The sequence below is a fragment of the Scomber japonicus genome, chromosome 6 (assembly GCF_027409825.1).
Source record: "Scomber japonicus isolate fScoJap1 chromosome 6, fScoJap1.pri, whole genome shotgun sequence".
NCBI classification, from domain to species: Eukaryota; Metazoa; Chordata; class Actinopteri; order Scombriformes; family Scombridae; genus Scomber; species Scomber japonicus.
Genome location: NC_070583.1, coordinates 15,673,331 through 15,687,246, shown reverse-complemented (window position 1 = coordinate 15,687,246; position 13,916 = coordinate 15,673,331). Strand labels below are relative to the sequence as shown.

General features: G+C 42.0%; 1 protein-coding gene across 4 annotated transcripts in view; it reads left to right on the top strand.

Moving 5' to 3' along the window:
• The first annotated feature begins 2,123 nt into the window (after window positions 1-2,123).
• ets1 (v-ets avian erythroblastosis virus E26 oncogene homolog 1) overlaps window positions 2,124-13,916 on the top strand; it is a 36,878-nt gene continuing 25,085 nt past the window's right edge. Inside the window, exons 1-3 of one of the 4 annotated variants that reach the window (XM_053321114.1) lie at window positions 2,124-2,214; window positions 3,718-3,794; window positions 6,890-7,037. In XM_053321114.1, the coding sequence (XP_053177089.1) occupies window positions 3,726-3,794; window positions 6,890-7,037 (217 nt within the window). In that variant the 5' untranslated portion in view covers window positions 2,124-2,214; window positions 3,718-3,725. Of the gene's footprint in view, window positions 2,219-3,597; window positions 3,795-6,889; window positions 7,038-13,916 lie in introns of all 4 variants that reach the window. The other 3 variants (XM_053321115.1, XM_053321112.1, XM_053321113.1) reach the window with 3 other exon arrangements.

Genomic DNA, 13,916 nt, shown 5'->3' with positions numbered 1-13,916 from the left:
GAACATTTTGAAGATTTTAGATGTTCAGGTAGAAATGGACCCGTATCAGTTCAGAGCTGTTGTAGATGCAAAAAAAGACTTTACCAAGAGAGTGTTGGTAAAGGCCATAAACCCCAGCAGGTCTTTTGAATGATGGGTTTCACTGGCAGTGATGGCAAGGCGTTGTCTGTTTAATGTAAAACATGAGCACAGCCAGCACATAGACGGAGCCTCTGAGTGGAAAAAGGTGGCACCATAATGGGGAGGTGAAAGGCAAGGGGGCAACGTGATGATAGCGGCTTCATGCGGAGCAGAAGTGTATCGAGGGCCTTGCCTTTGAACTGGTGAGCCAGTTAATTGAAACAGCATTGCCGGGGCATCGGCTGAGGATCTGGATCACATTCATCCCCGCTTTTATTCAATTTGGTCTCATCACAGGGGCGCGTCCCGTGCTTCTCTCTCCACATGGCAATAAGTCATACCCTCGCCTTTTGCCCTCGACGTGTTGCCCATCTGTGTCCCCTGGGGGCCCAGGGTGCTGAGGCCCATGGAACGAAGAGGGATTCAGACGAGGTCTTGAGAAAATGCAGGCTGCCTGCCACTGAGCCCCTTATGGTACTTCTTCATGCCTCTCACCTTGGACTTGACCCCCCCCACCCCTCTCCTCAGCTCCTCACTCAAACACACACACACACACACACACACACACACACACACACACACACACACACATTTACTTACCCCCAGACTTCAAGATTTACTGTTAAGAGCAGTGGCTGTCAGGAGGTTTGAACCGTGCACTTTCTAATTCAAACAAATGCTGCACTGAGGTCACGGAATTATCATGGTGCCACAAGGTGTTTAAGATGACTCACAAGTGTTGAGTGTTAAGCTGATAGAGAGAGAGAGAGAGAGAGAGAGAGAACATGTGGAGGAGAGAGCACTCTATGCTTTTAGGTATCAATGCAGTGTGAGCCTGTGAGCTTGCAGCGTGTAAATAAATAAACAAATAAAGCGATAAATAGGCAAATAGACAGATAAACCTTCACACTCTTACCTGGTTATCACCTGTCCCTATCAGAGCAGGTGCTTGTAGATCTTGTGTTGTACTGGGGGGAACTTCTCATTTCGCAGAAGAGTGGTCAACGTTTCTGTCATAGCTTTAATCAGTGTCGCACATGCACTGGCTGGTGGTTGAGGTTAGGAGGTGGGATGTGGGGGATGATATGATAGTCAGTGATGTACAGTAAATAAATATTCAAGAAGAAGAAACTTCTCAGGGGCATTCTGGCAAGACCTGAGACAAATTGATTTGACAGCGACAGTTCCTCAAGGAATTCATTGAGGTCTAGTTTGATTTGATTTCAGAGGTTCACCATGCAGGACAATACAAGTATATGTTAAAAAATGTTTACTATAGCAAATATTAAAATATTAGCTACAGATACGAATGTCCAAAACTGGCAAATCCCACTCATCTGGTGTTTTCACAAACGCAGACACACACACACACTCACACATACGCCCACACACGTACATACACACAGATGACAACATCACAGGAAGATCAGCCATTGTCATAATCATCACCCCCGGTCTCCATGTGATGTTTTCCTGCCTCTTTCCTGCTATTTTTCCCAGTAAAACATGGGCTAAAGCACACAAACACACAAACAAACAAACACATAAAACAAACTGAATTCAAATGTAACTTGAATTAAAACAGGTCATATTTACATAACCCCCAACTTGGAGAAACAATATATATATAGGCATATGGGTTACTTAAAGAACTAAGTCTATAAAGAACAAACAGTGTCATTGTGAGGCTGAAGAGAAACCTTTTAGTTTATTTTAGATGGACACTGGATAAATATCCTTCATCCACATAATAAAGTGGAAATTGTAGGGATGTAGTTTGAATAAAAAAATGCTGTAGATTTCCTGAGGTGACTCCAAAGTCATTATTGACCACCTCAGGTTCTCTACAAGTTTACACCTGTACTGCGGTTGCATGTGAACCACAACTGCATGTGAAGTCCAAAGACTACATACAGGAGGAAAAAAGGGATTTGGAGAGGATCACCGTATGATTGAGGGAGGGACTAAAAGTGTGCATAATATTCCTTCCTCTGTGGGACTCGCTGCGAGCAGGTACAGCATCTCTGCAGTCCACCGCTCAGCTGTCACACTCAGCTGCCCGACGCCTCCAGCTCACAGGAAACTTCATAGTCGGTAAGTGCAAAGTTTTCTTTTTGTACCGATTTTTTCCCTACAAATGAACTGATGGGATGAAAGAACGTGTGATATTCTCGGCTGTCGGTCAGATCGTCTCTCATTCATCAGGCGGAAAGTGTTGGCTTCAAAGTTTCTGTTTTTTCCCGTCAGGAATTCTCATAAAGCGTGCAGCGTGCTTTTTTTCAATGGTCTCGACCTGTTTCATCTCTGCTTATTTTAACGAGTTTACAGCAGCTTTCAGAATGTGGGAATTGAAGTTGCACGCACATTTGCATCTCTTATTTTTAATTGAATTTGCTCCAATAGTTAAAAAATGTTTCTTATAGCCTATAGACTCGAAACAAACTTAGTTCAATATCATTAAAATACAATATATAAATAGGAGATATTTATATCACAAAAATGCATAATTCGTTGATTTACTCTTTTATTTCCCATTGAATTATTTTCCCCAGAAAATCAATGACATTTTAGTTAAATAAGGTAGTGCAAGCATTTGAATGGCATAACTGATTTGCACATTATTCACTTTATGTATGGGTACTTTTTTTTCTGAAACAAGAACATCTGAATCTTTTTGAGCTGGCGAACATCTGCAAGCATTGAGTGCTGGCGCATCTTTCCTTCAGTCTGTCAACAGCTGCCACAGACCAGATATGCCAAATTGCTTAACATATGAATGTGAGGAAGATGGGACCTGTGTGCAACGTGCCACTGCCCATGTACACCATTCCTTCTCTAATGTGAATCCTCCAGCTCAGTTTCCAGTCTCTTTTGTTGATGCTGCTCCAAGTAAACAATGTGAAGTGATAAGCAAAGTGTGTAGGAGGGGAGGAAGGAGAGGAAAAGGAAGGAGAATGAGGAGGAGGAAGATGTGAGGCAGATGAGGGGAGGAGGCAGTCTCGTAAGGAGAAGGGAGGGAGAGACAGTGAGAGAGAAGTGATGGAAACATTAAGATGACAAGCCTCTGGATGGTTGGATTTGCTTATTTTTTATTATTTTTTTCAAAAAAAGGGAAAAGATCATGTACTTCAACAGAAAACACCTATAAATATAATAAACTCCTGCAAGCCTAAAACCTAAATCAGACATTGATTAGATGAGATGATAATGTCTTCTAAAAAAGGCCTTAAAATCACCATTTTCACCCTTTTGAACTGTGCAGCAGATATTGCAGGTTATTGAAACCCGGCTCAGATTTCTTTCTCTCCCCTCTCTTCGACCCCCTTCCCTCCCTCTCCTTGTCTCTCTCCTCTCCCACACACCTACATATACACACACAAATGCTCATGTACCCCCCCGCCGCCCACACACGCACACACACACACACACACACACACACACACACACACACACACACACACACACACACACACAGAGTGTATACCACATAGTTGCACACACAAAGTGTAAACAGTGTGTGATAGATAGGTTGCTCCACCCTGCCTCGTCTGTTTGTGTGTTGATCCCTTCAGCAGGCCCTGCTTCTCCTGTCCACAGCGTTCGTGATGAGTTACTACATGGATCCAGTTTCTTCCTACCCGGCCCTTCACCCCTGTGACCGTCTGGGCGCAATGGTAAGACCTCCCTCATAAATTATCTCCATGCTAAGGCTGCCTCAGCTACCTACCACACAGCCAGCCAAGAGTGTGAGGGAATGAGTGTTTTTGTGCGTGTGTGTGTGTGTGTGTGTGTGTGTGTGTGTCTGTGTCTGTGTGTGTGTGTCTGTGTCTGTGGTAGTTGCTCAGCCACATGGCAATATGGGAATGTGTGCAGGAGCATAAGAGTGGTGTGCTCGTATGTGTGCTAGCAACTCTGGATTCCATCACCTCACAGGAACACACTGTATCTGAACATCTTTCCTGTTGAGTGTAGTTCTCCAGTGTTGCACTAACAGTGTCCCTGTACATGGTGTTTCTCATGATTTCGTCAAAAGTTAGGAAACAGAGCTGTTGAACAAGACGATGTTCTACAAGGCTGTGTAATCGCACTCATGAACTCTTCTGTGTTGCACAACCACCCTGCGAAAAGATGCACTTCTCTTTAGTGAAGTAATATTGTAAATATTGAGACCTGTAGGCCTCCAGCCTTGCCACTAACCAATCAAATTGGAGTCAGAACATTTCCACCAAATAACACTTTTCTCAGCTAAGCCACCCGCTCAGTGCTTTGCAACAGTCTGTTTGCGAGAACACCAGGGCTCTTAACACTTCTCAAATGAGAGAGCTGAATACAGAGTCAGAGACAGTGGTAGCTGGGAACATTGGGATTCCTGTCAGGTGAGCATTTGAAGGGTGAAGGCCAAGGAGCGGCAAAATAAATGCCTCCATTTGTATGCAGAGCGCTGGCACATTAGGATAAGAGACTGAGGTTATATGCAAATGGCAACCCCACCCTGGTCTGAGAGAAAACACAGAAGGATACAGCTCCCTGGATCCTAATTGGCTCAGGTGGTGGGGCTTGCCTTTGAAATTGAGACTACTGTATACCAGGGCAGACTTGGTCAAAAGGTGAACCAAGGCCACCTCAGTAGCTCTATTCTTTTGAATTTACATGAATTATCAGTAGAAAGCAGAGGGTGTGATGTTTTTTTAAATTTTAATTCTATTTTTTTTACTTTTCTATGTTTACAACTGAGTGAGTGCCAGTGTCTTACATGTTTCACAAAGACTTTATCAAAAAAACACTGGATAAAAATAAGGGCTCCCAAGCCGCACTGTAACAATCAAATACAACATTTCAGAAGATGAAAGGCGATCAGCTTCAAATGATTCCAATCAGCCAACATGCACAACACCAGAGCCCTGAAACTGCACACATTAATAATGTTATCATTTACACTAGTGCTTTTCTTTATAGCGCACAGGTGCGTTTAATTGCACCTGTCCGTTAACTGTAGACACATCAGTTCCATCTTAGAGCCACCAGGGGGCAGATAAACTAAATACAAATGGCGAATGAATAAAAAAAATAAAATAAATGAGTGAATGATTGTGTACATTTATGTTTTCACACTGTATGAAAAGAGTGAGTCACTAATGTTAGTTTAACACTCCCTATATACTTTAGGATTTCTTTTTTCATGTAATTTTCAATGTTCCCATTTTACAAAACACAAAAAAGTGTATATGTGTCAGAATTATGGTCTCGGTGCTTTCATGATGTCCCATTGTTATTTTTATTGTTCAGTGGAGTGTTCAGTTCATGAACTTGTTTCTCCTGCAACAGCCTCACATACAAATAACTGTTGTTATGTTAGTGATTTTAGTTGTAGTCATATGTAATGCCATATGCATATCTGTTTTGCTTTTTTCACTATTAGTACAGTAGCATGGAAAAAACTATAAAATACAGCCAATAAAATCAAATAAACTAAATGACGGTGTTTGGACAAGTTAAGGCAGAGGAAAGTCTTCTTAATGTTTTATATTGCAAATATTAGGTATCTCATGTGTGGAGACATATACAGAAAAAGTATAGTATCCTGTTCAGCGTTCAAATTGTAGATTGACCTCTGCATGCAAAGTTATCCTACACTTAAGAGGAACTGATCAAAGGACATGCTCTCTCTGTTATCTCCACTGCTATCTACGTCAGTCTATCTGTCTAATCCATAAATCATCCATGTGGCTCCCTCCATGCCTGTCTAACTTTTCCCTCCTTACTGACTGACCTGATAGGAGAGGGTAGCGTCCCATGCAAACCCCTGAGGAGCATTGTAAACTGCCTCCCTGATCCTCTGGTCAGGTTAGCCATCCATAAAGCTACTGATAAATGCTGCTGTGCTTAAACAGGGGATGCTTATCAGATCGGCAGTCTGTCAGTTACACATACTGTATGACATATGATACTCAAACATCCCTAGTGGAGACTGCATTGCCAAGACTAACTGGCAATGCATTTCTCTCAGTCTCTTTTAGCATATTACAAATAGAAATGATCAATTCTTGCCCTTTGATTGACAGTCTCGGAAACAAAATGAAATGTACTATGAAAACAAATTACATGTTGTGTACATAACTGTGGAGAATATGTTATTCCAGCATGAGTGGAGGAAACTCAAGGATACTTAAAACTGAATTGAAAAACAGCATAAATCCCTCATTTTACAACCAGAGACACTAGTTCGATCATTTGTCTAGTTCAGCATAGACTTGTGAGAAAAATGCCAATCCCCTGTTCACATCACTTTCACACAGTACTGTCCAACAATATCTATTGAAGGTTTTGTTTGTTGTCAAATGAACGTTTTGATATGCTAAAAATGGCCAAGTGGCTACCCCCCCTTCCCTTTCTATCTCTTGTATCCACATAGAATTTCATATCTCTCCTGGCTCCCCTGTCAAGTGCTGACTTTAGACTTCCCCCTTGGTGCAACCTCTTACGTGAACTTTACTGTGATAAGCAGGATAAAACAACACAGCAAAGATAAACTGAATGAGTCAAATTTAGCCACAAGGGTTATCTGTGCAGGAAAACAATGAAAAAAAAAGTTTTCAAAATCCAAGGTTGCACTGCTGAACACTACTGGAAAGATGTTTTCAGCTGCAGCTTCATTCCCCCAGGATGTGGTGAAAATAAGTGTTTTCACTAGTTAACAGATAGAAAACCTTTATTAATGCTTGGGCTAAATGAAAAATGTGTAATATTGCTGTGTGTTGTTCATTCCCAGAGGCAGAGTGGAGGGGTTGCAGTGGGCCCTCAGACCCAGCTCCCAGGTGTGGTTCACCCTCAGCAACAGTATTATCCATCACAGCCCATTTACCCCCAGGATATACCACTGCAGGAGGTACCCAACGGACATGACATGTGCCCTACAGGTAAGAAATGAACATAAACAGTCTAACGTCAAATGTGGTGCAAGGTACTTTAAGAGGATGTGATCAGTCATAGTCAGCTTTTACCATGAAACATAGTTGAAAATTGATCAGCAGTTATAATAATTAATTAGTGATTGTTCAAAGCAAAATAATACACAGCAACAATTTACCTTCTATTTTTAGTTATACAGTGCATGCTTCCATGTATAATGCATCCAAAACAGACAATAGTTCACTGCAAATAAACAGCTTAGAGCAAACAAAAGACTTTGTGTTAACTGCAGTGCTAAATGGACAATCAGTCACACTGCAGGATTCATGTCTGCGATCTCGACATACACATTTAAACTCCCTCATTTGGTTTTTTTCTGAAGACACACATGCACACACGATCTCAACTTTGCCAGTTGTTCTGCATCTGATGCAAGAGGGATGTTGGTGATACTGACCCGGAGGGCAATGCCTTTACCAGACAACCCCGCCCCCCACCCACTCCTCCCTGCCATCTCCTTTTTTTCCCTCTGTATCTTCACTCTTCTTGTGGGGACAACCAAATGCCCTGCATTCTTCTGCTTCCAATCATCTCTTTTTTCTATTTTTTTTTGTGTCAAATGAGTTTTATTTTAAACTGGAACATTCCTTTCAGTGCATTTGCCTGTGTTTGACTCTGGCCTCTTCTCGTCCTCAAAAGTGATTGATGCTGGTGGACTGGGATGCATGCCACGGGAGTGGGGTAGGGGTGCTGGGGGGCACAAGCTTTCTTCCGTCACCTCCCTGAGCTGGATGCAGGGGGCAAGACAGGGGGCCAAAGGGCGGCCATCTTTTTCCCAAGCCTCTGGTCTGGTCTCTAGAGAGGTAGAGGGGGCCAGAGTGTGCACATGTGTGTGTGTGTGTGTGTGTGTGTGTGTGTGTGTGTGTGTGTGTGTGTGTGTGTGTGTGTGTGTGTGTGTGTGTGTGTGTGTGTGTGTGTGCATGTAGGGGAGGGAGTCAGGATTTGATGGGATTTGCTGATGTTTGTTGCCAGAGACACACTCCTTTGCAGCCCTCACTTCATTGCTCCCAGCGCTAAACCGTTGACATAAACATTGCTGAGTGGAAAAAAATGACCGAGCTCTGACCTTTTTTTTCTCATTCTCCTCTTAAATCCTACACTATGCAGACCACAGGTCTAAGAGCATTCAAGCCACCTGGAGATGTTGTTAGAGTCATTTAGCCCTTGTCCTCGGTGACACAAAGTGCTGCTGAGGTTTTTTTTTTGCCACCAGCATACAGCGTTATGAGTCTGTTCTAACCTCAAAGTAGCGAAATAACCTCTGACACAGTCTTCACACCCTGTAGCCGTTGCTTTGACTCATTTCTCTCAAACTGAAACACAGCCTCCCCTTGAATATTTTGGGCTTGCCATTTCTGATCACTAATATTCTTTTCAATTAGAATTGGAGGCATGCATAATTTTGTCTTTGTCCTGTTGTTTTAGTTATCCCTTTCAATCATATCAGATAAAGATCAGCTGAAATAATTACTCTACCTGTGGGGTCGTGTGGCAGCAGAACTTCTAAGGCATCTCTTTTAGTTTGATTCAGGTCTGTGAAGCTTAAATTGTCACTAGCATCAGTCCATTCATGTAAAGAGAAATTTGTGTAAATGCAAACTCCTCTTATTCTTCAAACTCTTTAGTGAAAGTTGCCAAAATCCCCCAACTCCCTCACAAACCAAATCTTTCCTAGATATATGGGATGATATATTTTATTTAACATTTAGTAAGTGAGGTAGGTTATGTATGATTTTGCAGCTGAAGTCACTTTTTTCCCCATTAAGAATGGACTGGGTGTTGTTAAAATGAAATGTGCTTGTGTGAGAAAGAAAAAGCACAGAGCAGATGTGAGGCGGGGATGTTGGATGTTAAAGGACCATCGCATGTTTGGCCCAGAGCCCAATGTCACACACACTGCTTCCTGACAACAGCCATGCCACAGTGATGTTTACACTAACCCAGCTCTACTCTTCACTATCCAACACTTGCACCATAGATCCTGTTGTAAACTCCCATTGTAAAAACTCACAATGTACAAGTGTGTGTATGTGTGTGTGAGAAAAAAAAGTTTGTGTGTATTTCTGTGTGCAATCGTATGTAAATCCACACATAGATATCACACACATGCACCCCAACCTCCACCAAACATCCTGCAGTGATGCGCACTCCACATTTTCATTCATTAAATTCGCACCCTGCACTCTGGTGTGTATTGTATTACAACATCCTCCCATTCAGTAAAGCACACACACACATATACGCACAGACACGCACACACGCACGCACACACACACACACACAGACACACACACACACACACACACACACACACACACACCAACTCCCAGGCACTGGTGAGTTCACTGTACATTAAAACATGCACTCCCATTTAGTACACGCAGACACAGCTGTGATCTGGCACTCAGGGACCATTGGCCTGTGTTTTATTTGATGTGATTTGACAGCTGGACAGTTGGAAGAGGAGGGGAACAGGGTGGAAAGAAAAGAGAGAGTGGGTGGAATAGAGTATGAGGAGAAAAGACGGATAAGGAGAGGGATAAGTCACAGGACTGGGACTGGTGTTGGTAGGAGGAGAAGAGACGAGGGGAGGAGGATCTGAGATGTGGAGCCTTAGGGCGGGGGGCTTCGCCTCTGATGAGGGGCACGTCCTCACGGGTGCAGGACCATTTTTTATTTCTAAAAGTAAACAGGCAGCCTGCGGGGGTCTGGGGGGTTATGGGAAAGGAGGAAACAGTGATGCTAATCAGGCCGGCGCACACTTCCCCCTCCAACAATAAAACAAAACAAGAGTGGAAACACGGAAAAGCGACAGACAACTGTAGAGGAATGGGTCTATACTGCTGCCATGGTCCTAGATTTGAACTGCATGTTATGATGATAGTTCTGAGGCAAGAGGTGTTATTCCATAAACAGAGGAAAGAGGTTATCTGTTGCTGCTTCACTGTACATGTGTAGATTTTATTGTATTTTTAGAAGTCTGAACTATTGGAATGAGTATCTGACTTCTGAGGAGTGGTTCTATTGTGTGTTAAAATGGACATGTTTACAATAGAGTCAGTCTGTAATTTGTATCCCAAAGTACTGTTTCCCTGAACTAAAAGGATAATCTCAACAATTCATTTCTGGTGAATATTTTTTTCTCTTTGAAGAACCATTAATTTGAGTACTTTTTAATAGTACATCTTTTGACCTTCATGGAAATTACCCCTAACTGACATCTATTGAAGATCCTCTTATTTTAGAGTCAATATTTTCTGTCCTTATTTTAAAGATGCTCCACTTTAGAGTATCAGCCAAATATGCAGATTAAAAACTTTCCCATAATTCTACAAGTTTTATTTCTAGGAACTGTTAGTGTAGTAAGTTCTTCCTGATAGGGTGGTGACTAATTACAAACCACTTCAGTTGGAGAACATGCAGTACTGAAACACACGCAATCACTGACGGGTGATGATGCAACAGATGCCAGCTCATCAGGAAAGGTGGTACTTTAATGAATCCTGAGAGACCTCCCTTTGTTTTAATGTTTATATTGTTAGCATAGCAATATTCACAGACGGTTTACTACAATGAGTGTACAACAGTAACGGTAAGACCTCTTACTTTGTCTCGTTATTTGTGTTCATAGTGGACTCCAGTCCTTCAATAAAAGGCCCTCGAATAAATCACAATATAAAGAGCCTTTATATGAAAAGTAACCAAAAAACAAGCAACTGTATTATTACAACAGGATTATTTTCATTTCAGTATACTGTTATTTTGAGTGTAATACACAAGCTTCATTTATTCAATAAAAAATAAATTAAAACTGCAGACTGATGTATTTTTTCTTCAGTTATGGGGACTAGTGGAGCTTTATCTGAGAGCTTGTTGGTAAAAGGGAGGGAGGGATAGAGGGAGGGCAAGACGAAGGGAGGGAGGTCTGGGAGGCAAAGAGACTCAGAGGGGGGTGGGGATAATTGAATTATCTGCACAATGGAGTGATGGGGGGCACGTGGTGCCGCTAATGGAGGAAGAGATGTCCTTTTTAGCGAAGCTAATTGTTCAGAAAAGAGCTGAGCCTTTGTTCAGGGAGGCCCTGCTACTTTCCCAGTGCACTTACATGCACACAATTTAGTAGCGCACATGCACACACTGACACACATACACATACACACCAGCACTCTGTCTGAACAGATTTTGGAATGCGAGGCACAAGGGAAAACCATACACAAGCACAGTACACCATACACAATCACACACACACACACACACACACACACACACACACACACACACACACACACTGGGATACACTGCTCCTGTCCCAACTAACCCTCTGATCTCAGCAGGAGTGCATCCAGCCTGTGGCACCTTCAGACAGCATCCACCACAGATAGAGCTGAGACTGAGCCACTAGACAGAGGCCATAAGGACCCTACTGTTTTACTGTTTCACTGTCTGCTCTCTCTCTCTTCATCCCTCTATGTGCGTTTGTGCTCATCACACGACTGTGTGTGTGCTTGAGTGTCTGTGAAAGAGTGACTGATTGATTACATGCTAAATGCTGTCTATTCACACAATGTATCCATTGTCTGAGAAGTTTCACTCTTCGATTTCATTCCAGCAAAGTCATCACTTTATATTTTATATTTGTAAATGTGGAACAAAATGTGTAGTGTTGAAACCAGAATAGTTAAAGCTATTCAAATTCCTCCAACATCAAAGAAGAAATGGCACTTGACAGGTGTATGGATTGCTCTAAATCGAATAACCTTTCAGTTAACTCTATGAAAAGTAGCAGGTGCAACGGTTACATCTAAGGATTATAGACAGGCAGACAACACAGATGTGCCAGGGAGAGACAGAGACAGCAGGAGAGATCAGCGAGGAGAGCGAGCTGCTTCAGCTAGGGTTGCTATACTGCAAGGCAAATGAGTGAAGCCGGCTAACTGTCAAAACCATGGCAACAGCATTTGCCAGGTGAAGAAAAGAGACACTGAAACCAAAACTTGTTTGATCTGGGACGTTTGTCCTCAAGTGTACTAGCACATACACTTGTTGGTTGTTTTATGAGACTGTAAGACAATTAACAATCTCTCTGTCTAAAAGGAAATGACAGTTTGTTTCGACCTTAGTTGTTTTCTGGGCTTGTATTGTGTAAAACTTGGACTCAAGCAGCTGATCTTGCTGGAGATAAAGTCATTTTTTTTCCTATTTAACAATTACATTTTTTATGGGAATCATTTTCCTCATGTCACCATGTCCTTTTCATAAAAATGTGTTTGGTTTCAGGGTCATTGTACACCCGGTTGTCTTTTGGCAATACAAATGGTCAGTGCTCTGAGAAACAGATCAGTAACTTACTGTACTGCGATACGAGAACAGAAATGTGTTCAGTGTGTTTCCTGGCAACAGGAATTTAAAGCAACAATGCTGATTGTTATCACCTTGTCAACAAACTGCCTATTCATTTATTTAAAAAATAAAAAATAAAAATCAGTTTAGTAATTCAGGCTGGATCATATCATAGAAGTATGCATTCTCAGAACTATTGGGAAATACCATTGCAATGCTTTCATGCAAATTTTACACGTAAAGATGTGAAGACAGGCCGAAGAAAGCACTAATTGAAATAGACTACATTGACGCCAGCAAAGGTATTAGTCAGCAACACCATTAAACCTCTAATGGCTACCCTTAGGCACAAAAGGACCGAGGCTGTCCTTTTAAGAACAGATACGAGGGAGTTCATTAACAGAAAACAAAAAGGTCCAGTCAGAGAGAGTGAGAGACTGACTGACTGACTGACTGGGATGGAGTGAGAGAAACTGCTCCCCCGTCCATTCTTCTCCTTCCATCACCCCCTCTACTTTGACCCTGGTGATGCAGCTCCTCTCACCGCAGAACCCACCAGCACTCTTCCCAGACGAGGCTCCTATCAGGCCTATGAAACCTGATCCAGGGCTGCTAATGGAACTGGTGAAGCACCACCAGTTTAAAAATCCATGCATGATCAATATTCCTGGCTCCCCTGCCTCCATCCACATCATCCCATTTAGAAATACATGAGTATAGTACATACAGAAGTATCATGTTGACGCTCATGGTCGGTGCGCTGCATGAGTCACTCTAACAAGGTTGCTTAAGATGAAGGCGGAGTTATGGAAATAGAGCGCTGGTGCATTTGAGAAAAACAATTTACCTTGTTTGATTAATGAAGAAAAGATTGAAAGCATTTACATTAACCTGACTCCATAATATTCCTTTATTGTTTCTTAGTGGAGCCCAGTTTTCTTGCATTTGTAGGCAAGCAGTAGGTTCCACTAGAACCTGTGCAAGAATTACTATTAAAATCTGTTATTGCTGTTTCCGTTGTCATGGGAGGTCTTCCCTAATGGCAGTGGAGCCATACTGTGGCTAAAAAGCCAAATCATTCCCTTGTCTTTGTTCTTTTCCAGTGGCAGAGCAAATTTTTGATTCAATTTCCAGTAAGGCATGGTCATTGTTCCTGATTATTGTAGATAAGGAGGTACAAAAGTCTAAAAACAGCAATGCAAACTGGGAATCAGAACAGACAGTTTCCCTTGTTCAAACTAGATTTTCATTGATGGTCTTGGTGACAGAATACCCAGTTTGATTGATTTTAATATTTGTATGACTAAACCATGTACCATTTCTATGTCTTACTTTAAAAAAGAAGGATTTCACACATAATATATGTATTTGCAAAGATTCATACCTATGTTAGGTTGGCTATCTAGGGGGAAAAAAGACATAGTTTGTTTTTATTGATCAGTACAAGGTGAACAGGAAATACTCTGAGGTGTTTATGAGGGTGAGTT